Here is a 24,049-nt window from a genome sequence, read left to right as displayed (position 1 = left end):
AATTTAACAGAAGTGCTTATTTTTCACTTGAAATTTTTTTGTGGTCATTTTTATTAAGATTTTATTTTTTATCAACAGGGAATATAATAAAACCTGTCTTCCAATTCATTGTATTTGTGTGTGTGTGTGTTAGAAGTATCGTTTTTTGTACTCTGTATCGGCAAGTACTCAGATCCAAGTATCGGTTTGAAAACATTGGTATCGTTGCATCCCTACTACATACAATAAGTATTTCTTTATATATATATATATATATATATATATATATATATATATATATCACACCTACTGTCATTATATAGATTTTCTTGTACATGTGAGACGGAGCTTCTGTCAATAGTGTGGGAGTTAAGTCCCCATAACAGCATTCGTATTGGTTTTCTACATATAATAAATGGTGTCATTATGTAATAAGCATCCAAATCACATCCATCCTTTATACTAATACATAATAGGTACCTATCATGCCAGCAATGGTAATGAATGGGTAGGTTTCTTTGTAATCCAGGGGAGCCTGTTAATAACACCCGGCCTCAATAGTCTCCAGCTAAAGGTAGATCATCTCTAAATGTACATACCTTTCAACAATCTCCTAAGGCTTTGATTGATGCCCCTCAGTCAGCTTTGCCTTCTAAGCCCCTTCCTCATTTATCTCAGATTACACTGACATGATGACAACAGTGTAAACAACAAGTGCTGACTCACAGACTGAAAAGTGTGCCTGTGGTTTTCACTGGTCGTGGGTTTTTTTCCTCCTTAAAATTGACTTGATTTAAATATTATTCGATTAAAAAATGTTGATTTTGGTGAGCAACAAAAAAAATCTCTTCCACCACTAAACAGTGAAAAAGAAACCCTTTTGTTGTGGCGGGGAGGGTTGCACGTGCATGTGTGTTGTCTCTAATTCCACTGTGGGATGATTGATAAGTTGTTGGTGCTCAGCTCTGATACCACCCACCTGTGGGAACGAGCTCGCACACATTCACACACCACCGCAGCCCATCGACCATTTTCCTTCGGAGAAAATGTGAAAGTCTGGAGAGAAAAAAAGATTTTTTCCTAAGAGATCCTGTCTTTCACCAGCCCACAGAAGGAGAGTTGCTAAATATATTATCCTTATTTAAAATAAGGATTTTTTTAAACCCTAACACCGGCTGCTGTTTATGCTTTTGACACTTTTTGAGGAATGTGAGGTTAAGGCAGCTTCAGGCAGTGTGTGTTGACTCCTAGCTGATGTTTAACTGGGTAGAGTGCTGTTCACATACATGCATAACGATAGAGACATAAATAATCAGCTATTTCTATTTACATGAGATGTGCTGCTGCAATCACATTCAAATGTTCTCAGCTTCAACATTTGAAATTTTCTGTTTTCTACTGCAGATAAAATATTGGTTTATCACATTTGCAAGTCATTGTATTCTACTTTTATTTACATTTTACAGTTTTCCAACTTGGAATTGGGCTTGTAGTCCTGAGTAGCACAGTCAGAAGTAATAAAGCCTCAGAGTGATAGTCAGGTTAGGACGTACGGAGCCGGTGAGTCATGGAAGAACATTTTGACATTTATTCGTTGGTGTGTCCTTAAGGCGGTGCCTCTTTGAGACTTTCCTTGGTACTTACGTTGCAAAGTAACAGTCGCTGCCTGGTGCTAGGTTCAGCCTGCACAATATTTGTGTCTGATAAGATAGTCACTGCCTAAAATGATTATAGTCCTAAATAGGGATGGGTATTTAGGTTTTATCCGATACCGGTGAAACCGGTGCTCTAAAAGAACGTACGTACCTGGCCCCGCCTACTATCCTCGGAAACGTAAAATGATTGGCTAGAATCCAAAGTGTATCACAGCTCAGGAAAAAAAAAGCACCGAAATGTGCGCTGCTTTTTGGTCTGGTTACTACCGTTTATGTCAGAACCGGTGCCATGATGGCACCGGATACCGGTACCCATCCCTAGTCCTAAATGTTTGACGCATGACAGACCGACAGGCCAGTCATATCTTCCATACTTTCACAACCATTCAGGCATCATCAGCTACAAGAAACACATGAAACAAAAACAGGACCTGAAATTAAATGGGTCTCACGATTCAAAGCAGCGTGTAGCGACATTCGTTTGCTACACTGAGCGTGAACGAGCTCATTGGGCTATTGGTGATTAATGCTATAAAAGTGTGCTACAAAAGACAGACAATGTCACTGAGCACTGAGGGCCTAAACTCAACTCATTCACAAATCCTCTAAATCAGATGCCACCTTCATCACAAATCTTACTTCAAATGAAAGAATAATTTTCATCCTGTGTTGCAGAAAGCCTAAAAGTAGCAACTGAGACTGGAAACTGTTTAGTGAGATAAAAATCCAAGTGAGAAGTTTTCTTATTTCCTCATAGACACTGTGAGACTTCATTTTGAAACCAGATCAGTCGCCCCCTGCTGACAATTAAAAAGAATGCAGGTTTAAAGCACCACCGCATTAGCTTTACTTCTCAGATCAGAAAGCTGAATCTTTTATGGTCAGATTACTTTCATACAGATATCATGTAGTGTGAATCTGGGACTAACCTCAGGCAACTCCCTAAATCCACCTGTTTACCATCACTAAACATCAGAGCCATATTTTATGTCCTGCCAAGCAGATAGTTTTGGGTTTAATATCATCGCAGTAAGCAGAGGGTGTCTTGACCACCCATCGATGTAGCTCTGGGTTTTTTGAAACTTACAGCATTTTCTGTTAAAGATGTAAAGCGGATGTTGCAAAACCTCTGCATACAAAACGGAAGCTCTCTGTATACGTGAGCCTTCAGAACTGAGAGGTTAATTTGATTGGCTCCTTAGTATTTTTCACCTTTCATCACAAATCGATTTCTTTCTATCAGCGTGATGGAGAATCGTGCTGTTCCGCTCCGTCTGACCCGGCCCTGCCCATCTGGAACAACGATGACTAAAATAGACGAGTGCTTTTCCTTCCTGTGATCCACGAATGATGTCAGGACTGCTCTCGTGCGCGATGCCCTTTTTTAGCTGCTCTGTCTTTTATCTCCAATTTCTCCAACAGATGAGGCTCTCTACATTTCGTTACGTTCCCTCTGACTTGCCTTGTGCGTCCTCAGCTGACATTGTCATCCAGACTACAAATCTTTTTCTGTCTTTGCTATTTTGGTGTGGCGCTCAGACGGAGCCAGAGGATTTTCAACATCTTGCCGTGCTGGAAAGAAGATGGGGTGCAAAGCATTTTCCTCCTGCTATATTCTCCATTTTTATTACACTCAACAAATTCCATTAAAAGACCAAAATCAATAATGAATTGATCCAACTAATGTACTGTGTGTGTATCCAGAGCCACGATACTGAGACAAGGTTGCAGCCACTTTAGAAGGCACACTTCACATGAAGTCAGCTTATGAATAAAAACTATGGGTGGCACTATTTTTGAAAGCCTCTTCGCTTTATTTTAAATGCCTAAAATCTTTGCACAACACTGCATCTCTTCCATGTGGAACCTTTCCCAGCTGTATGTCTTAAAGGGCAAATTCACCGACTTTTAACAGGGTTTTTATTTCGGTGTGCAAAATATTCATTAACATGCAAAATTCCCACATCAGCCTAATCAGTAATAGTCCCCTATTTTCTTTCATTTTCAGAATGATTACTATTTTGCCCTCACTAGGGTGTGAAGCTGGTTTCTAGCTTGGCAGATAGCTAACAGGTCCACAATAAACATCCAGGAGTCAGCGGATATGTTTTAGATGTTTACTGTTGAAGCACTGTAAAACTGGTACAGAAACAAAAATAAAATATTACATTTCTGCTGTAATTGCATTTTCTTTACAACATCAAACATTAAGTCATGCACTACAATGTATATAACACATAAACACAAACTTATCCAAACCCTTTCACTGGTTATTAGGCCCACGCATTTAGCGATTAGCTTAATGCTAACATTACATAGGAAATCCCATAGACGGGCTAACGTGTTAGCATCGCGGCCGTTTTTCCTCACAAAAGAAAGTTTTCCACACAAACCTCTAAACTGCTACACAAAACTAACGCTGGAAAGCTTACAAAACAAATAGCAACTAATTACAGGCATGTGTTCTCTCAAGCTCAGCAAGAAAAAGTGAACAAAAAGTGGAACAGACGGTCTAACGGACTGTTTTTCCCTGGTGGGTACTACGGCAAGTCTGCTGGCACAAAAAACACACACCCAAATTATCATGCCTGCCTTAAAGGGGCAGCACAATTACACTTTTCCACAATGCAATAGGATTTCCACATGGTGTACTAAGATTCATTCATAGGTCTTAGGAGACAAAAGTGCAGGTTACACAATTCAGTGAAATGATAAAAGCCTCTGAACTGTTTTCGTTTAAGTTTACTTCTTGTCTTAATTTTTTTTCTGTGTTTTTACTTCGGCTTATGGCAGTGTTAGCGTCATGCTCTGGGGCTGTTTTGCAAGTTGCAATAGTACAAATCCAATAATGAAGAATGAGAATGACTACGTCCAAATCTTTTCAACTTCACCTGTATTAACAGTAGGGGTGGGGGAAAAAATCGATACTGTGTAGTATCGTGATAATTTGTTTGCTAATAATGTATCGATACAGGGACAGCAGAAATCGATATTTTGTTACAAAAAAGGTTTTTGTGCTCTGACTTCAGAGCATGTTGATCCTTTTTCTGAGCAAGAATCCTGACATTCCTTCACTGTCCAAATGTGTTTAACTTTTTTATGGCAGCAATAAACATGACAGTTTACTTATTTTAATTTAAGACATGTTTTATTTTAATTAAGTTTAAAACTTTTTTTATTTAGTGTAAAATTATATTTTGTTTTAATTTACTTTCAAATTCTTCAGTTGCTGAAGGGGCTGCATAGTTTTCATAAACTGCATAGTTCAGAATAGCTATAATTGTACCAGATGGTTGCGTTCAGTTAAGTTGGACTAGACTGTAATACAAACCGTTCAGTTTGTCAACAATAAAACTGAAATGACAGAAAGACTGAGTGTGAGACTTTGTTATTAGATAAAATGAATATTGATAACGTTTACCTTTATGTACAGAATCTGAATATCGCAAAATATTTTTAAAAATTGCAATAATATCGTATCGTGCGTTAAGTATTGTGATAATATCGTATCGTGGGATGTATGGTGATTCCCACCTCTAATTAACAGACAATTGAAACTTGGACATATTTGGATGTTTCAACAGGACGATGATCCCAAACGCGTGGAGTGGATAAAGCAGGCTACCATTAAGCTTCTGGGCTTCCCAAAGCTGAACATTTGTGAAATGTCTGGACTGCGATCAGAAGCCACGTCTGTGCTGGAAAATGAGTTGAAGTGCACCTTGCTATTTAACCAAATGTTGGTGTATACTTGTATAATTGTATACTTTTGAGCATCTGTGGATTAGAGAAAATCCTAAAAAGATCAAATTCTAACTTGTTCACCCAATTCTTGGTTTTTAAAGTCATTAAAGACATAAGCTGTACAGTGGTCCAATTAAACAAACCCATTCATGTTCATGAGTGTATTTAAAACTTTGACCACAACTATATCTGGTTGCAAGTATCTTTTGTATGAAATTTATCAAAATTTAAAATTAGTTGAAAAGATTTGTGCTCAGCAGAATGCACAAAATTTAAAGCTGAGATACGAAAGAGAGCTTGCAAAGTGTAAGGGACGTCCTGAGAAATCTAAAGGTGCACTTTAGTCAGTATGAGTATGTAGGAAAGCTTGAAAGGCCGCTAACCATCCCACTCCAAAAGTACTGATTATACAAGTTTATCAAAAGAGGAAATCACTCAAAAGTTCAAACTTCTCTTCTAATCAGAATTTGCATGATTTTGATTAAACATTTGATTAGAAAGTAAGTGCACAGACTTGTGAAATGATCTCATCAGCACAAAAAGAGCCCACGCTCTTTGGATTTTCTATCATATGAATTTGTGCGCCGTGGCTTAAAAATAGAAAGGCACCTGATGTTTGAGCGATACGTTCTTCAATTATCTCATCGCGCTTTGCCGCACGCTAGTAAGTTATTATCAAACCGAGTCATTTTCCTCTGTGGCTACACCGACTGAGTGAAGGTCACAAAACACTGGCGCAGGAAGAGCTAATGAAAAAGTTAAGGAGTGCAGCATCAGCTTTCCTCTGGCACTGAAGCAGAGTAACAGCAGTCAAGTCATAACTACTGCCTCAACAACTTTCACGCAACTTTCGAGATTACAGAGGACATCAGCAGCTGAAGCCTAATAAATCTTGTGCCTCCGCTGATCAAACCCACGCCTCTCTGTTCTGTTCACGCCAACTGAAGGAACTCGTATATGGGACTGACTTTAGTTTTTGGACTCTGGAGCTTTTTGTTTGTTTGTTTGTGTCTTTATGTCTCTGGCGTCACCACCGGCACCGGCTTTCGTGAAATATTGATCATCTCTCCGCCTTCCTTGCTGGCGTCTGCCTTAATTGACTGGCAGGAACAGAGCCGCAGAAATGATTGAAGAGTCTGAATGAAGCGAAAGAAGAAGAGAGAAAAAAAGAACCGGCTCATCGAGTTCATAGACGTCAAAGCCAAGCTCCTTCCTCCTCGCCGTATAAATCACAGTGTCTCGTTCCTCTTGTTTGTCTCTGCTCCTGCACTCCCCTCTCTCCGTCTTCCTCTTTTTCTATCCAGCTTTTTTTTTCTTCTGGAATAAGTGACTAAATCTGACAGGACACTTTCAGGAAGGAGTGCCAGAACAATCCAATGCAAACACAATTGTGTTGGATTGCGTTGTACACGGATGGGATTTCAAATTGAAAGCTGCCCTCAGCACAGGGGTCATGTGAAAGATTTTACAAATCTGAGTTACAGTTAACAGAGCAGGGTTTTCTCCACTTCACAGGTTATATGAGTTCTTTTTACAGAGAGGAGTCTTTCTCCTGGCAACCCGTCCAAACGAGTCATACTTGTTCAGTCTTACTGTCATGAACTTTAAGATTTAACGCAATAACTGAAGCCTACAGAATCTCAGGTGTAGCTCTTGAGATTGTTTGCAGTTTCTCTGAGCAGATCTTTCTGGGACGGTTGGCAGCGATCCTGAATGTTTTATATTTGTGAATAATCTCTCTGTAGAATGATGGACTAATAACTGGGTGGCTGTAGCTCAGGTGGTAGAGCAGGTCATCTACTGATCGGAAGGTTGGTGGTTCGATCCCTGGCTTCCCCAGTCTGCATGCCAAATATCCTTGGGCAAGATACTAACCCCAAATTGCTCTCCGATGCATCCATCGGAGTATGAATGTGTGTGTGAATGTTAGTTAGAAAAGCACTTAGAGAAATGTGCTTGTGCGAATGGGTGTGAATGGGTGAATGTACAAGTTGTGTACAGCGCTTTGAGTGCTCAGAAAGAGTAGAAAAGCGCAATATAAGAACCAGTCCATTTACCATTTACCATAACTCTTCCTAGACTAAGACCATTGCTGATGCATTTCAAATCAAAATCAAATTCGAATTTATTTGTCACATACACAGTCATACACAGTACGATATGCAGTGAAATACTTAGACAACTGCTCGTGACCTAAAGGAAAAAAAAAGAAAAGGCTATGAATAAGATAGGAAATAAATATGAAAATTAAAAAGGGTAAATTTAACTAGGAAGGAATAAAATAAAATATAAAAATTAAGTTAAAAATGAGATAACTGTACAACACAAATTAGAATGAAGGGTAAATTTAACTGGGAAAGAATAAGATAAAATATATAAATTAAAGTTGAAAATAAAATAACTGTACAACAAAACACACAATACACAGTATAGAAATATATAAGAATGTATGAAGAAATATAAATATATATATACACAATAACAGCAGCTGTACAAGTATTAACTGGAAATGAGGAATATAAGGTCCAGTGTTGTGTAATCCACATTATTTGCTAATCCTTGCTCCAGAGCATCAAACTCCAAAATGTTCTGCTTTTATAGAGGTGCCCACACCAGCTGATGATCGGCTAATCAAGTGCATTTGATTAGGAGTACATGGCTGCTGCCTAACCTCTATGTCCTGATGCATAAAACATAATCATTTCTTTTTTAGCATAAATGTTGGTTTCATATTTTTGTTTTAATAAGTAAATAAACAGTATTGGTCACAGAGGACCTGTGAAAATGAATTTATTATACCAATACTTGTATTAAATAAGCATATGGATCATTAGATATATTAGATCCAATAATCAGCCAGGCTGATAATCAGTCTACTCTTTATTCTGTTCCAGTCAGTTTATCATGACTTCTCTCACAGTCGTGGCTAAAACTGTATCAGGTGTCACTATTTATAAATGTGCTTTTGTTTCTGTATCTCTTACTTATGGACAGGATGGATGTGTTAAAAACAGCATGTTATTATTCAGTTATGAGTGGCCTTGGGTAACATTTCACCAGTAGCAGTGATTCTTGTCATTGACCAAATCTAACAAGCCTCAGTAGCTGGAAGACGCTGGAGATGAACTTTGTACACTGAGATAGTAACAGCATGTAACTCCTTCTTAATACCACTGAGCTAGAAAACTGCGAGGGATAAATCTGTCTTCTCGAAAACATTAAGGTGCGCTCAATAAATGTTTCTCCTTAACTGCAGCTGGTAAAAACGTAATCATCATTTTTCCTCCTAAAGACCTGGGGATGTGTTTTCAATACAAAAGCATGAAAACATTTCCCTGCCTGTTTTCTTGCTCTTCCAGAAATGCTGCGACAGAGCTTAAGAACAGAACGTGTCAAAGAGACACAGAGCCGAGCAGGAATTTGTTTGTATATTTGCAGTTGCTTCAATAAACCGACATGATGAGTAGCCAAAGGGTGAGCGTGGTGTTAAATATCAGCCGTGCTAAACAATCATCTGTTCTGATGCATTTTGGCCTCCAGACACTGTCTGTGACACGACTGTGGATAAGGATTGAAGGATTCGACACTGTCAGACAGCACTGCTGCAGCAGGCAGACAAAAGCAGTCAAAATAAAACAGAAGTCGTTTGTGTTGACTCAGATTTCATGCCAGAAAACTGAAGCAAGCTTATTTCATCCCTTTCCATGACTGAGTATCTTGTTTCCGTCATTGCTCTCTGCACCTGCATTAACCAATGCGCTGCTGCCAGCTGCTTTTATTATTAAGGAAAAACCGTCACAAAGTGCTAACATATCTGTAAATCCCCGATGCTGCAGAGGATTAAGTTTCCCTCTCGGCGTCAGGGACGCTTGCTCTTTACTGAGTTTTAACCAGTATCTTCACGTTGAAAGTTGTAAACCACACAGCTCAAATTCATGCTATTAAAACTCTTCCCTGGTCTCTTTTTTGCCTGCTGGTCTCTTAAAGTACAAGCCTGCTAATGCATGTTGACGTGCTCATTAGTGTTGCCACCAGATTGTGATTCTCTAAGTAAAACGTATGATTACGTTCCACCCTTGCTGTCCTCATCAGTCCCTGTCTTAATACAGGCTGACATGGCAGAGCAGCAGCTCTGGCCCTACAAGCTGTTTCTGCTTCATTATTTATGGCCTGACTCTCTTACTCGGTTGTCAGCCTTAGTGGATTTCATAGAGGATGTGTATTTAGACACATTCTACCCTGGGGTAAAAATGTGTTTAAATAAATAATATCACTGACAAGCATTATAAATCATGAGCTAAGTGACTTGTTGCACGGGGTCAGGGCTCTGTGTAGGCTATGATAAAAGGTTAATGATGGAGGGAACTCTAATGTGCCAGAGTGACTGCACAATCCTACTGCAGTGTCTGATGGGAGGTGTTCTTGTAGTTACCCACTTGATGGACTTTTTTCTAATCCAGCATGCACATTCATATTCTCAACAAGATCACTTTTATTGGGGCTAGTCTTATGACTCTGTTAGCTAACCAACTTAGCTAGGGTTAGTTAGATCTAATATCTCATTTAAAAGCTCTAAAATTAATTAGGACATGATATTTAAGACTTAAATTGCACTTTTGACTTACTTAGCAGTCTATACTTTTAAACATAATCATCTCCCTCTGCTGTCTTCTCTGTCTCCATCTCTGTGTTGCACATTAATGAAAACTGTATATTTAGCTTGCAGATTCGTTGTGTGGCAAACTGCAGAGAAACTCTTTTCCACAGGGTGTGTCTGCTAGCTGAAAGTACAATTTTGATCACATTTGCTGAGCTTCTTGAAATCACGAATCTTTTTATGCTCGCTAGCTACTGTGCTCACTTGCTAAATGCTAGCTAGGTAGTACCACAACCACAACTTCATTTGCATCTGCGCCATGAACGCATCACTGGGATGAGAAGAAAAAAGGGATGTGATGAGCTTGTTAGTGTGCTGTAGGATGTCGTATTGCTTTGCAACTTCAGCCCCCGACTGGATATATTTAACTTAAGTTGATGCTATATACCAGCTTTTTGCTAGTGCTACACTGTCTATCTGATTTTAGGCCTAGCATATCTGACAGTGGATTCTGTAAGAATCCTACATCTATTAAAATAAATATTTAAACTGCTGTCTACTAGGGGTGGGGGAAAAAATCGATACTGTGTAGTATCGTGATATTTTGTTTGCTAATAATGTATCAATACAGGGACAGCAGAAATCGATATTTTGTTACAAAAAGGTTTTTGTGCTCTGACTTCAGAGCATGTTGATCCTTTTTCTGAGCAAGAATCCTGACATTCCTTCACTGTCCAAATGTGTTTAACTTTTTTTTTGGCAGCAATAAACATGACAGTTTACTTATTTTAATTTAAGACATGTTTTATTTTAATTACGTTTAAAACTTTTTTATTTAATGTAAAATTATATTTTGTTTTAATTTACTTTCAAATTCTTCAGTTGCTGAAGGGGCTGCATAGTTTTCATAAACTGCATAGTTCAGAATAGCTATAATTGTACCAGATGGTTGATTCAGTTAAGTTGGACTAGACTGTAATACAAACCGTTCAGTTTGTCAACAATAAAACTGAAATGAGAGAAAGACTGAGTGCGAGACTTTGATATTAGATAAAACGAATATTGATAAAGTTTACCTTTATTTACAGAATCTGAATATCACAAAATATTTTAAAAAATTGCAATAATATCGTATCGTGCGTTAAGTATTGTGATAATATCGTATCGTGCGTTAAGTATTGTGATAATATCGTATCGTGTATGGTGATTCCCACCTCTACTGTCTACACTTAATTTTGACTATGAATGACCACCAAATTAAATGCAAAAAAATTAATTAATTAATTAATAGATAAATTAAATAAAGATGAATGAAATAAAATTGATAAAATAATTTTTAAAAATGAATAAATACATTCTTGTGTGATATAAGTATAAATATAGTATGTGAGGCAAAAGAATTATTGTATAACAGGCAGTAAAAATATTAATCAAGTTATGCAAAAAGAAAAAAAAATCTGCTTAGTTTTAATATTGGCAGTCCTGGGATTCCATAAACTGGATCAGTGAAACTACTGTTTTTATTTGCATTTGTTGTTGTTGTTGTTGTTAGTGGTGGTGGTAGTAATGGGGGGTTTTCTGTGTAAAACACCGTGTTGCCCCATAAAGAAGAGTCCTGCACGTATAGCTTTCATTTTTACTTTTATTCAGTAAACATAAGTTGATGTCTCATCACTTTGCAGGTAGTTTCCGACAAACTGGCTTCTGAAAAGCGAGAGGCCAGTTAAGGACAAAGCAGAAAGACGAGCTGTGGCTTTCAGTCTTATCGCAGTGGCTGATCGCTGCCAGATAAAATCAGCAGAAATGCACAATATCAATCAGGCCACCGAGCATAAACACATCCGAAGAATACCTCCGCCCCTTTCTCACACTCCAAATTAAATTCTGTCAAAGCCTTTCAATGAGGGTTAGATTTTGACATGGTGAGCTGCTAACGAGGTGTTTTTAAAACGCTGCACTAGAAATTAAGCTGCATCTGTCACCAGCTGTGTGACCGACGGGTGCCCGACACACACACGCGCTAACACACACTCGCAGCTTTAAAGGGCAAATGAATGGATTGCTTTAACAGATCAGATACTCTCTCCATCTATTTTACCTTTCAGTCTCACGTTTCCTGACAAGGATCCGGTGCCCAGATAATGTTTGAATGTGTCTCCACTGAAATGTGCATCAGATCTGTTGTGACACGAAATGATTTGGAAGACACGGGGTGACCATCTTACTCCACAAATACTAAACACACACACAGCTCTGTCTGTATGTCTGTCTGCAAGCTGTCATCAGGGATTAACTTAACACACAACTGCACGTGCACACATACACACACTCTCTTTCAAACACTATCCTCTTTTGTCCAGGCTGGACAGCTGTTTGTGTATCCGCGTCCTCGGCCTGAAGGACTCGGAGAAACTCATTTATTCAGTTTTCTGTGTGGTTGTAAGCTTTTGCCTGTTTTTCTTTTGTTTTTCAGTTCATTCTACGTAACAATGTTACATCATTGTTGTGCACGCGTGCTGTCCATAAATCCCTGCCCGCCTGTATGTATGTATATGAACTCAGGTTTTTTAAGACCGCAGAGGCAGACGGCCAATAGGGTGAATCCAAAAATCACACGTAGATTTTCTATAGTTTAAAAGAAGGAAGAAATCATTTATCTGTGGGATAAGCAGCGAAAGAGCTCGACAGCTGGTGAAGACATTCACCGGCTGCAAAATTAAGTTAAATTCAAAGCATTTCCATCATTGAGAGGTTCAAAAAGTACATCAGTGCTTGCATGTTGCATCTCTTTGAGATAATTTACCTGAACGTCAGCAGCAGAACCACAACTCATACACTCATTCACTACATACGTCTTTTTTTCTCATTCTCATGCCCCACGCTTTCGCCCTGTTTCTCATTTCTTGTGTCCCTCAGTATTGCATCTGGTCCCTGCAGGTGAGTTTATATATAATAACTCGCTAGTTAAGTCGTATTCACACTCAGCCATTGTGCATAGATAATGCATGTTGTCCTTGCACGTTTTTCCAGGTCTGGTTACATAAACCGTGGTGTTTTTGGTTTAAAGATGTGAGCAGCTGCTGCTAACTGGGCCTTATACCACCCCACACTGTCTGTGCCAAACACAGCACCAGGGGGTCAAACACACACACACAGTTGCACACACACAAAACACTCTAACAAAATTGCATAATCTAACTGTATCGCCCTCTCCTCTTGTCTTCTCATCACTGCTTGTCTCTATTTATCTCAGTGACACACACACACACACACACACACACACACACACACACACACTGAATGTATCCCCAGAAGCCTAAATGCCAAGTTACATAATTTCCAGTCTTTTGAGTAAATTGAATGGTTTTGCAGTGAGTATGCCAAGCATGGCACCAGGAGGTCAGAAACACACACACACATAACCCATGTAGTTAGTGGCTGTTTAAGAGTAATTACAGCCTTCCTATTACTGCATGTTTTGCTTGTCTGATTGCACAACAGTGTGCAGTTTATTCTGTGGTTCACTTGGATACATGTTGAGCGCTACGAATTCTTACAGTGACCAGTGTTTACAGTGGAAAAAGTCACGTTCGTGCAAACCGAACCGCGAGCTGTGTGTTTAGACACACTTCAGTGAGAAAAAAGAGTGGCTCAGACCTCGTTACAAGTCAGCACACTATCAATTCCTGGTTTCTGGATGATGTTCACATTGTGAGTTTTGTTTGTTTGGTGTCGTTTTGGTAATAAAGCCTTACATTTATGAACTGGATCAGACTAAGAGGAAGATGCTGGGGTTGGTGGACATACAAATACACAACGTTTATACCAAAAACTGTAATTTTTTAATGGTGTTTGTTAAAATATTTGATAACTGCCTCTCACTATGGGTGAAAATTAAAGCTCTAACTTATTTCCTGTTTGACACCTGGCCAATATCCGAGTGGGAAGTCAGATTCTTTTATCCCCACTGCATCTTGTCTCCTCAATGGCAAATAACTGTCCTTGGACTTTCTATCACTATTATTGTCATTATTGTTTTATAGTATTGTTCTGTTTATTTATATCCTGCGGCTAAACTAATTTCCCCTTGTGGGACAATAAAGAAAATTGAATTGAGATTGTGGAGTCAGTGTGGAGCCACAGTCCAAATGGGATTACCCTAGTTTTTCACATAAAGACTAGAAGTGCAGGTGAACAGCTGGCCTTGTTACGACTAAAGTTAACTAACACAACTCCCAATCTCTCGAAAACTGAACTCTCACTCAGTGTATTTAATTTCTTTAAACTAATTCTAAACCCAACAGTTAGACGACCGATCTGGTTTTACATGGAGTTACATGATTTTCTGATTTTCCAGCTTTTGTTTTTTGATGCAATCAGTAAGTCTGTGTTTTGACGTAGCAGAGTTATAACAATTCACAGTATCAGTTTTCAATATATTCCAGTACTTTTTGTTTTACAGAAAATGTACATGTTTTCTTAAAATTGTGCACATTTATTAAAATTGGCATGTTCTGTGCAGCTGTCATTGCTGGAAAGAGAAAACAGACAAACCTTCTGCATTGCCAAAAAAAGTCTCACTCTAGAATAAAACATGAGACAGGTGGTGTTTTAGCTTCACTGATTATGAAGTGTGGATAAAAGTATGTAGGAGGCTCAGGAGGCCTCCCACTTTTTACTGGACCTCATCGTGCTCTGTTGTCCACTGATCAGCATTTTTTTTTTTAATCATTTAAATAAAATTCATGTTTCTGAAAGATTCTTTAAAAAACCCAAAAAGTTGATTTCTCGCTGTCTCACTTTTGAGCTGAGCCATAAACTTTGAATAGAATTAGACTTTTTAAAAGCAACTTTTACTACTTTTTGGCAGTTTTGCTAACACTACCAGGGAATTATTTTTAAGAAACTAAATAAGTGAATGCAATGAGATCCATTAATTTGATTTCTAGTCATCACTAAGCAGTGTTGGGAAGGTTACTTTTAAAATCTATTCCATTACAGAATACAGAATACATGTCCCAAAATGTATTCTGTAACGTATTCTGTTACGTTACTCAATGAGAGTAACGTATTCTGAATACTTTGGATTACTTAATATATTATCATGCTGTTTACAACTACATGAATGTACTATTGCTGTGATTTATTACTGTTACTGAAGGTCAGCGGCTCCGAACCGTAGTAAAGGGACCTCTGACTAATACGGTGGGTTCTGTGTCGGGCTCGTAGCTGAAAACTAGCTTTACTTTGTTGTCTGGGTCAAGTTTGCTAGCGAGAGACAGAGAGAGGCGTTGAAAGGCTGCTCCAACGGAACTTATTGTTTTTGGAGGAAAACACGAACACGGTGCACAGTCGAGTCTTAATAGCTTACTTACAACTGGGCTCGTCAGGCTCTCTTCTTGGCTGCAGTGGTTATTATTATATTTACATGCTTCCAGCTCCCGTTTTTGCTCGATGACAGCTCGTACTTTTCCTTTTTCTCCCTCCCTCGCTCACAGACACATAACGTGTATGGCAGTCCATTCTCCCTGCAGCACGGACTACACTGCCCATGATGCTACATTCTTTAGAGCTATACCTGTAGCATTCTGCCTGTTAGCTTAGCACAACAACAACAACAGGCGCTCTCTCACCCAGGAAACACGCAGAGAGAGAGCGTCACCCTGTAACCATGGCAACCGTAACGCTGCCGCCTGGAACAACAGAACGTAGCTGTCAAACAAAACCCAAACAGTCCTGACCCGCCACAATATGAAACAGGGAAGTACCGCCGTGTAATCCATTTATTTCAACAAAGTAACTGTATTCTAAATACCACCTTTTTAAACGGTAACTGTAACGGAATACAGTTACTCATATTTTGTATTTTAAATACGTAACGGCGGTACATGTATTCCGTTACTCCCCAACACTGGTCACTAAGACATAAACTTCATGTATAAAATCACCAGTGAACCTCAAATCGAATTAAGAACAAAACATAGAAAGACTTTAAATGCTGAAAATGGTCCAGAGGTGAATGCAAAGAATACTCTGAATGTGAGATCAGCCGCTTTTAAATTGGGTAAGGGTTTTGAGTCTTGTGGACCAGTTCTTAGAACTTTTTATTTAGACCTCATACATCTCTATTACGACAGCCTGCAATGTTTCTTAGATGAGCTATTTCAAGGCTATTTTGTGAGGTGTTGTAGGACAACTGTCATATTTTCCATTAAGGAATTATTTTATAAATTACTTCATATATAGTATTGTTATTCTGTCTCTGAGTTTATGCAAAGGTAAGCAAATAATATTCTCTCCTTTTAAAAAAATGCAGACATTCATGTGTAAAAGATATTTATCTGTTATCATATTAAGGGGCAAAAAATAACCCTAAATGTGTGGAGAACAATAAAGGGAAAATAGTGTCAAAGAAAGCAGAAAGTAAAGAAAGTAAAGAGGAAGAAGAAGAGCTGCTGGTGTAACTGAAACTCCTGAAGACACAGGAGAAAGTGGGTGTCGTTTGCCAGCTTGGATCACTCCGACGTCTTACGTCAATCCAGCATGGATGGACTCAGCAGAACCACCGGTGGATTTAAGCAGTGAATGAGAACCCAGATGGATTTAACCCGTCAGAGCAGGAATAAAACAGATGGTATCAGATGACTGCAGGCGTCCTGGGTGACACGTTTAGATGAGACCCAGATCAGCAGGCTCACAGTTGGCTGAGATGTGAGACGACCCCTCTGGGAAAATGTCTTATCTACACATGACAGTACTGAAGTTTGAAATATGCTTCGCTGCACGTAGACTCTGTGGCGTTCGCAGCGATGCTGATGCAGCCATTCAAAGAGCATCACGCTGTCACAGAATTAATACACGTGCAAACACTGTCAGATCTGTTTCACCCTTAAGGGTTACCAATTCTAAAGTTTAGGCCTAGCATGCCCAGCCTCGTGCATGTACCATGAGGCAAACATCCCCCCAGTTTAGACCCCGGTTGTAAAGTTTAGTTACCATTAACTTCTTCCTAGGAAACCTGATTTATCACTTGTAACCTTGGGGATGAAGAATGAAATACCAAAAACATGACTTCCTCTGATGGCTGCTTGAAGGTGGCTCCAAAAATGAGTTTTATCAACATTGCAGCATTAAAAAGCCTGTTTACTGTCACAGAGAGCAGAAAAGCCACCACAGGAAGTGAGCTCTGTCTGGATTCTGGGGGAGTGGCTGTTTTGATTGACAGGTGTCCTAGTAAAGTTTGCTGTAGCCAATCGGTGTCTGTGAGGTCTCAGTTGGAGTCGCTAAACTAGACCTATCCTCCATGTTTGTGCTGTTGGTGCATTTCAGAGGATTTTATTTAATATTTGACGTTGGAAGTATTGTGACATACAGAGTCTGCACTTCAGAGTGAGGTTCATTTGTGTTGCACGCTTACAGCTGATGGGAAAGAAGATAACTGTTTGGCTGATACGGCAGCCAAATCTCACATTAAGGCCTCAAATTGCAGTGTCCATCACTTATATACAGTCTATTATTTCACCTGGTATTTCATTGAAAAACTGTATTAATTTAACGTCAGTTCAACTCCACATTCACTGTGTGTTTTTACTGATTTCTGATCTAATCTTTTAATTTGTATACTTTCAATGACATTCTTTCTTTCAGGACTTCAACTTTAACTGATGCTTCTGTTAATCAAAATCACTCTTTTAATTAATTAAAATTAAAATTTTAAAATTAAATTATTATAATTTTATAATAATTATTATAATTATAATTAATTATAATTAATATAATAATTAATAATATAATATAATATAATATAATTAATTATTATAATTAATTATAATTATTATAATTAAAATTAATTAATTTTAATTAATTAATTTAATTAACCATTGAATGGTTCTACTGAAAGCTTCGCTCAAGGCTAAATTCCTATAAAATGTCAACTTAGTGTTATCACCCAGCTTTAGCCTCAGCTTCTTTCAGTGCCTTCAGATCAAATGATCAGTAGAAGTAAGCACAAATTTGTAGTTCCTGGTTCTTTCCACATCTCTCTGGGGAACAATTGTCCACATTTTCCTACTCACACACTTTTCTGGAATTCCCACAAAGATGCTAATGCTCTGTGCCTGTTTGGTAAACACGTTTTCTCTCTACACTTAAGACCATTTCCCCCGTTGAAGGTTAGGTTGTAGAAACAAGGCTTATTCTGTAGACACAGGCTCTGCAGATAATACTAATCATGCCAACGGCAGGGAGGGGAAGACTGATCAGAGCGACACATCACCAAACAAGGAAAACTTGTACCAAATTACAACCTATGTTCAAGGAAATATCTCGAATTCTTTTGGTTAAGCTGACAGGAGCACTGACTTGTCCGCGAGGCCTGAAGAAAGGAGCGCGAGCTAGTGCATTAAGGAAAAGTACACACTATAAGATATTTAGACTACAGCTAGTCTACCCTTAGATATGAATCATTAACTCTACTCGGTTCTGAAAACTCATTCTTGACTTTGGAAACAGGAGTTGGAAAAATAGTATCACTCTAAAGTTTTTGGAGCTTTTGACTTAATTAAGTTTGCCTTGTTCTTGGATTTGTAGAACCAGCACAGCAGACGTGAACGGAGCACTCCTGTTTCATCTAAGAAAATTCTTCTATCCAAAACTATCCACACTAAGGTCTGTGGATGATCCAGATACACAGGACAGTGTTTCTAAAATAGCATTGTACTTATGAATATTTTAAAAAAGCAATTTATCATCAGTGTGAGCGCCACAAAAAGCGAGATGATACGGAGTAACATGATAGGACTAAGTGAGAATGTACGCTTTTAATAAAGTGGTTAATTGACCCTTTAAGACACCCCCTGAGGACCATGTGAAGGGAAGTGTTACTAACCAGTAACCTGAGCTGTACAGCTGTGCTCTGTATGTTCACATCTCCGTTTCATCCTGTCATAATGAATGTAGGAGTTCATGCAAGAGTGATCAAGAGGCAGCGATTAAACACAACTATGCATGACGAGTATGAGAGGATAACAGGAGAGGTAGTCCACAATCTAACAACACACACACACACGTCTTCCACTGTCAAGCTCTGTGGCCTGGAGGTATGCAAAGTATCTTCCTATCCCTAACCCCTGCATGCAGGCTAAACCCAAACTTGTGCGTGGAAAAGATGTTTAGCAGCGGGAGGAAGTCATCTTTTACTCGAGGTGTGAAAACACTGACGTGCTTGAGATCAAAACACATTCAGCCGTGTCAGTCATACCGAATAAAGCCACACACTGATCCAGGTTTTTTTCCCCCATTTATTTCATGTTGTGCAATATTGTGCTGACTGGCGTCATGGCGTGACATCTGTTGCTGTAGCCTCACAGTTGCTAATCTAGAGCCGTCTATCTAGAAAAAGCAGGCTGAATGTCCCAAACTAAGAAACCCAAACTGTTCCCGATCAAGCGACATAAACGAGCGACACGCTGGTCGTTTTGGTGTGAGGAGACACATCACAGCTAACTCCACAGACACAGTATTATCAGCTATGTGTCATAAACGTGTTACTTTTCACCATTTACAGGTAGACAGAGTCAAGATCTGAAATCACACAGTGCTGACATAACACAGGGTAAATGATTTATTTGAAGGACGATCTTAAAATAATGATATATATATATATTAGCTTCTGTTTCTGACACCTCCCCTTGCAGCAGGGGCGCCACCAAGGGGGCCTCCGCAGTGGCACCCCTGGCAAGACTGTCCTATGTTGGTAATAATTCTAATAAATGTGAGCACAAGTGAGAGGAAGACAACCCAAAATAACTTAAAACATTAACTTGTTATTTATTCCAGCTTTAAACAGTTTATTATTAAGGATGTCAAAATCTGATGTGGTTTTCATGTATCTATTTTCAATTATGTCAACTTTAATAGCAGGAAATTATTTAGGCATATCATTGTTTTCTGTCTCTCTTTTTTTTTTTTTTTTAAAAATTGAAGTAACATGTATTTAACAACAGCATAATGAAACTGGAAATTCAGTTTTTGGTGTGCCACCCCAATATTTTTAGTGGCCCCCCTTTGGCCACCCCTATGCAAACATTCTGGAGGCACCCCTGCCTTGCAGATGTTAGAGTAGCATACCAGGCAGCACAGCTAACACTGCTTTGGAGCAAATATTTCCAGGAAAAAGATGAAGAGAGTCTTAAAATAGTCCAGTGGGCGGCTATGGAGGGACTGCTAAATTTTGGGGTGCTGAATCTCCCAAAAAGCATCTTAAAGCCTTACAGGTGTTATTCAAAGAGGTCCGCCAGCATTTAAAGGTTTAGATTAGACAGTTTTCTAATCTGTTTCTGTAAATAAGTGGGATGTTGTTATGCCTATTTAAACTGGAAATAGGTAGGATTAGAACTGAAGAAGCCTCTCGGATGAGAGGTGAAACGTCTTCAAGTAACTTAAAGAAGTCCAGACGCTTTTCTTTGCAAGCTCCTTTGACAGTAAATAACTAACGTGCAGGTTCACACATGTAAACCTGCTGTTTCAGTTTGTTACACAAATGCGTGTGGCGTCTGATAGAGGAAGTAATTCCTCGACTTACACTTTGATAAAAACATCTGGCTTTTCTTGTCTGTTCACATTGATTATGCTTGAGTAAGAAGCTTTTCATGCTAACAACACTGCTCAGAGCAGCAAACACGATGTTCCACTACAATAATCCAGACCCAGATTTAAAGGAGCACTCTGTCAATTTCGCTAACCAAATTCAAAGTACTCATCAGGAGGCGCAATCCCCAGCTGATGTCAATAAATTGCTGATGTTTTCTGTTTCTGTCACTCCTCATGACAACACCTAGCTTATCTCGTGTTTATCTAACATATGGTCTAAGATTTAAAAGCTGTGGGCATCGAGGGGGCAGGAGGGTCTAATTAGAGATCGTATCCAGTTGCATTTTAGGAAATCCTGAAGATTCAGAGGTTTGGGATCTGTTTGAGAAACAGGAGCCTCTGCTGTTTCTGTTTGTTTTTCAGTCCGTTTCCTGTGATTCCCCTAATCTGTTACTACATTGCTGGAGTTCCCCCTTTTTCAATAGCTGTTTCATTAGAAAGATGGCACTTTTTTTCTTGCTGTTAACCCAACCTAATAATCAAATAGATAAATCAACTTAAAAAAAAATATGTTTGGAAACCTGGTGCTTGTTCAGGGCTATTCATGACATAACACTTGGCCTTCTCTGGCTTTGCTTACTTGAAACGCTAAGAGCTCATGGAAATATATAATGCATGATGTTGACTTTGCATCGGTTTAAAGGGTCACAAGCTCACAGCAATCAAAAACCACAAGAATCAAATAGTTCATTTTTTCTTTTTAAGTCTAGAATGTGAGAGTTCAGCAGTATGGTTAAATACGTATGACTTCTTGTGCTTAAGAGACACGCTATACTGTATGACAGGACAATATCGAGCGATCTATCAGCTCTGCTTAGCCGACTAGATCAGGGATCAGTATATGTTCATAAACTCTACGGTATAATTGGTCCAAACCCTGATATCATTCAGAATATTAGGCAGTTCTGGGTAATAATAGTCAGCGCTTATAGTTTCCAGTCTTATTTTGAAAAGGAAGCAATGAACTGATTCCACATTTACTTTTTTGGAGACTGAAAGAGCTTTAACATGTTCGTAGCTGACTCATCTATCTGTATAGTAGTGGATAGCTGACTAGTCTTTACTGTGCATTAAGATACATTTCATGTTGGCCTTTTAAAGGAAACTTTGCATGGCCATTAGACCTACTTTCAGCATAACAACACTTAGCCGTGTCTTTCAGTCGCTTCAGCGAGTTATTGGACTCCCTGACAAAAGCGAGCTGTTACCTCTGAGCCATCCTTCCATCAATGACGCCTTAAAGTTAATTTGAGGACTACAGATTTTAAGAGGCTTGTTATAATACTCTTCTAGGTTATTTCGCCTAACAAGTGGTGCTTTGTTGACCTTCCTCTTACAGGTCAAAGGTCAGCTATAGAGCAGCATGGCATCTCTCTCTATAAGCGTGCTGTCCTTTCTAGCTTATTGTGCATGACTACATGTCAGAATTATTGCTACAGAACTACATCATCCATACGGAGGTGCGTTTTGGGTAGGTGAGAACATCTCCCAGTACTGCCAACACTGATTTCTCTGCCCCTGAGTTTATGGCATTGCATAAAAGTCCAACATGCTTCCAAGCAAAGTCTATACGAGTGACTCGCACACAGGTGTGTTGTCAGAGTCCTGGCTGTGCATGGAGCTCAGCCCCGTGTCCGAGTCCTCATCGTTTGTGTTGCAGGCTTTGGACAGACCTCGGGCCTGTTCCACCCAACCGCCGCTCTTCTCCCCTGATGCTGGTTCTGCATCAGCGCTCACTGCACCCGGCTCCCCCTTTCCATCATCGGTCAGTGTGTTGTTTGCTTGCTCTATCTCCATGGTTTCCACTTTGGCCAGCAGGTCCAGCAGTTCACTCTCCTTGGTTTCCCAGAGTGCCAGACTCAGGTCCAAGTCCCCCCTGATGGCGTCCAGATCTGTCTTCAGTCTCAGGCCAATGTAAAGGCTGGTGTCCAGCTGCGTTTTGATCCTTTCCTCTTCCAGTACGAGCTCATTTTCAGACAAACTCTCAACATCTGGTTCCACAGCTGGAGGGGCGGACACAGTGAGACACATCTCCTCCGAAACACTGTCCGTGTCCTGTGCTGCTTCTGCGCCTCTCTCCTCCCGCCGACGCTTCATCCACCGCCGATTCAGCTCCTCCTGGATCTCCCCGGTGATGCTCTCCACGAGCGCCTCGCGTTCCGTCAGCTCCTCCTGCAGCCTCACCACCTCCTCGCACCGGCGCGCGTATTCCTCAAACTGCGCAAGCGTCTCCGACGTGCACCGCGCGTCCTGACGCTCCGCTTTGCGCTTACAATCCGAAAGGGCAGGAGCCCCTGGAGTGGAATCTACGAGGTAAGTGTCCTGCACGTAGTTCACCCCGTGTCTCTTAATGCGGTCGAAGTGCACTTTGGCCTCGTAGCGCTCGATCTCCCGGTCCAGGTCCTTGATCCTCTGGATCTGCTGGCGGATGGTGTGGTCCTGAGAAATCACCAAGTGGACCAACGTCTCCATCTTTTCCACCGAGCTTTTATCTTTAGAAACAGTCTGCTCCTTCTTTTTGTTCATTTTGTCCAACTTTCTGAAGGCCTTCCTGACGATGCGCCGCTGTTTCTCCTGGGACAGGTTGGCCGCGGCGGCCGCTGCGGTCCAGCAGGTCCGGGCGGTGCCCTTGAGCAAGCCGCCCGGACCACCACTCTCCCGGCTCTGGACGACTCGGGCCTCGGCGCTGCGGGGCCCGTTGTTGGGCAGCGAAGCCTCGTTTTTCACCAGGACAAAGCGAACATTCTCTTGCTCGTCTCCCCAGGCGCTCCACAGCCGAAGGATTTTGGTCTTGTTGGGTAAAATCCTCTCGAAGCCTCTCCATTTCTCCACCACGCAGTAGGACTGAGGAGAGCCAGACAGCATCGCTGCCGAGGCGCCCTGCTGCAGGTTCTGATCTTCAAGCAGGACTTTGACCACGTCGGCGCAGGTGGTTCGCTTCGTCAGCCCAGAGACCAGCTTCTCCTCCCGGCAGACCCATACCGAGATCTTTCCCTCCTCCGGCTCCATCTCCGGCTGAACTCCAAGAAAGAAAGAAAAAAAGTTCCCTCACTGAATCCTCTCTGCTGCCTTCGTCTGCTGCAACTCAAAAAATAAAAGAGACAAAAATATTTTTATTAATGATGCAAAACATTCATCAGGAATTCTCTGCGCACTCGTCTGTGTCAGCTCTCACTTTAAATGCGCTCAGAAGTCCGGACATGTAACCTCATTACGCTTAAAAATATCTGCCTTATTTCTAAAAAGAAAAAAAATCACATCTATTTATTTACCTCCGTGGTCTGTTTTGGGGCAGTCTGCTGGGACCTCATGGCTCTCTCCCCGGCATATCGATCTGAGCCCTGCGCGCTGCTCCGGAGAGGAGATGAGGAGTGCGTCCTTGCGTCAGGGCAAGCTGCTCTGGTGTGTAGGACAAAACAGGAGG

The 24,049-nt window shown here is 40.2% G+C and overlaps 1 protein-coding gene across 2 annotated transcripts; it reads right to left on the bottom strand.

The window, feature by feature from the left end:
* Positions 1-19,953: 19,953 nt before the first annotated feature.
* Positions 19,954-24,049, bottom strand: rassf10a (Ras association domain family member 10a). Of its 2 annotated transcripts, none has more exons than XM_085169089.1 (2): positions 23,898-24,049; positions 19,954-23,709 (listed from the first exon to the last, which is right to left on the bottom strand). In XM_085169089.1, the coding sequence occupies exon 2, from the start codon at positions 23,632-23,634 to the stop codon at positions 22,192-22,194; it is 1,443 nt and encodes a 480-aa protein (XP_085025215.1). In that variant the 5' UTR covers positions 23,635-23,709; positions 23,898-24,049; the 3' UTR covers positions 19,954-22,191. The 2 variants fall into 2 exon arrangements, with proteins under 2 accessions (XP_085025215.1, XP_085025213.1); XM_085169087.1 differs by having other exon boundaries at positions 19,954-23,703.

This window comes from Neolamprologus multifasciatus, chromosome 7 (genome assembly GCF_963576455.1).
Source record: "Neolamprologus multifasciatus chromosome 7, fNeoMul1.2, whole genome shotgun sequence".
In the NCBI taxonomy this organism is placed as follows: Eukaryota; Metazoa; Chordata; class Actinopteri; order Cichliformes; family Cichlidae; genus Neolamprologus; species Neolamprologus multifasciatus.
This window is presented reverse-complemented; position numbering and strand designations above follow the sequence as displayed.

Coding starts and splice junctions, on each gene's coding strand:
- rassf10a (XM_085169089.1), bottom strand. CDS start 23,634: ATGGAGCCGGAGGAGGGAAAGATCTCGGTATGGGTCTGCCGGGAGGAG.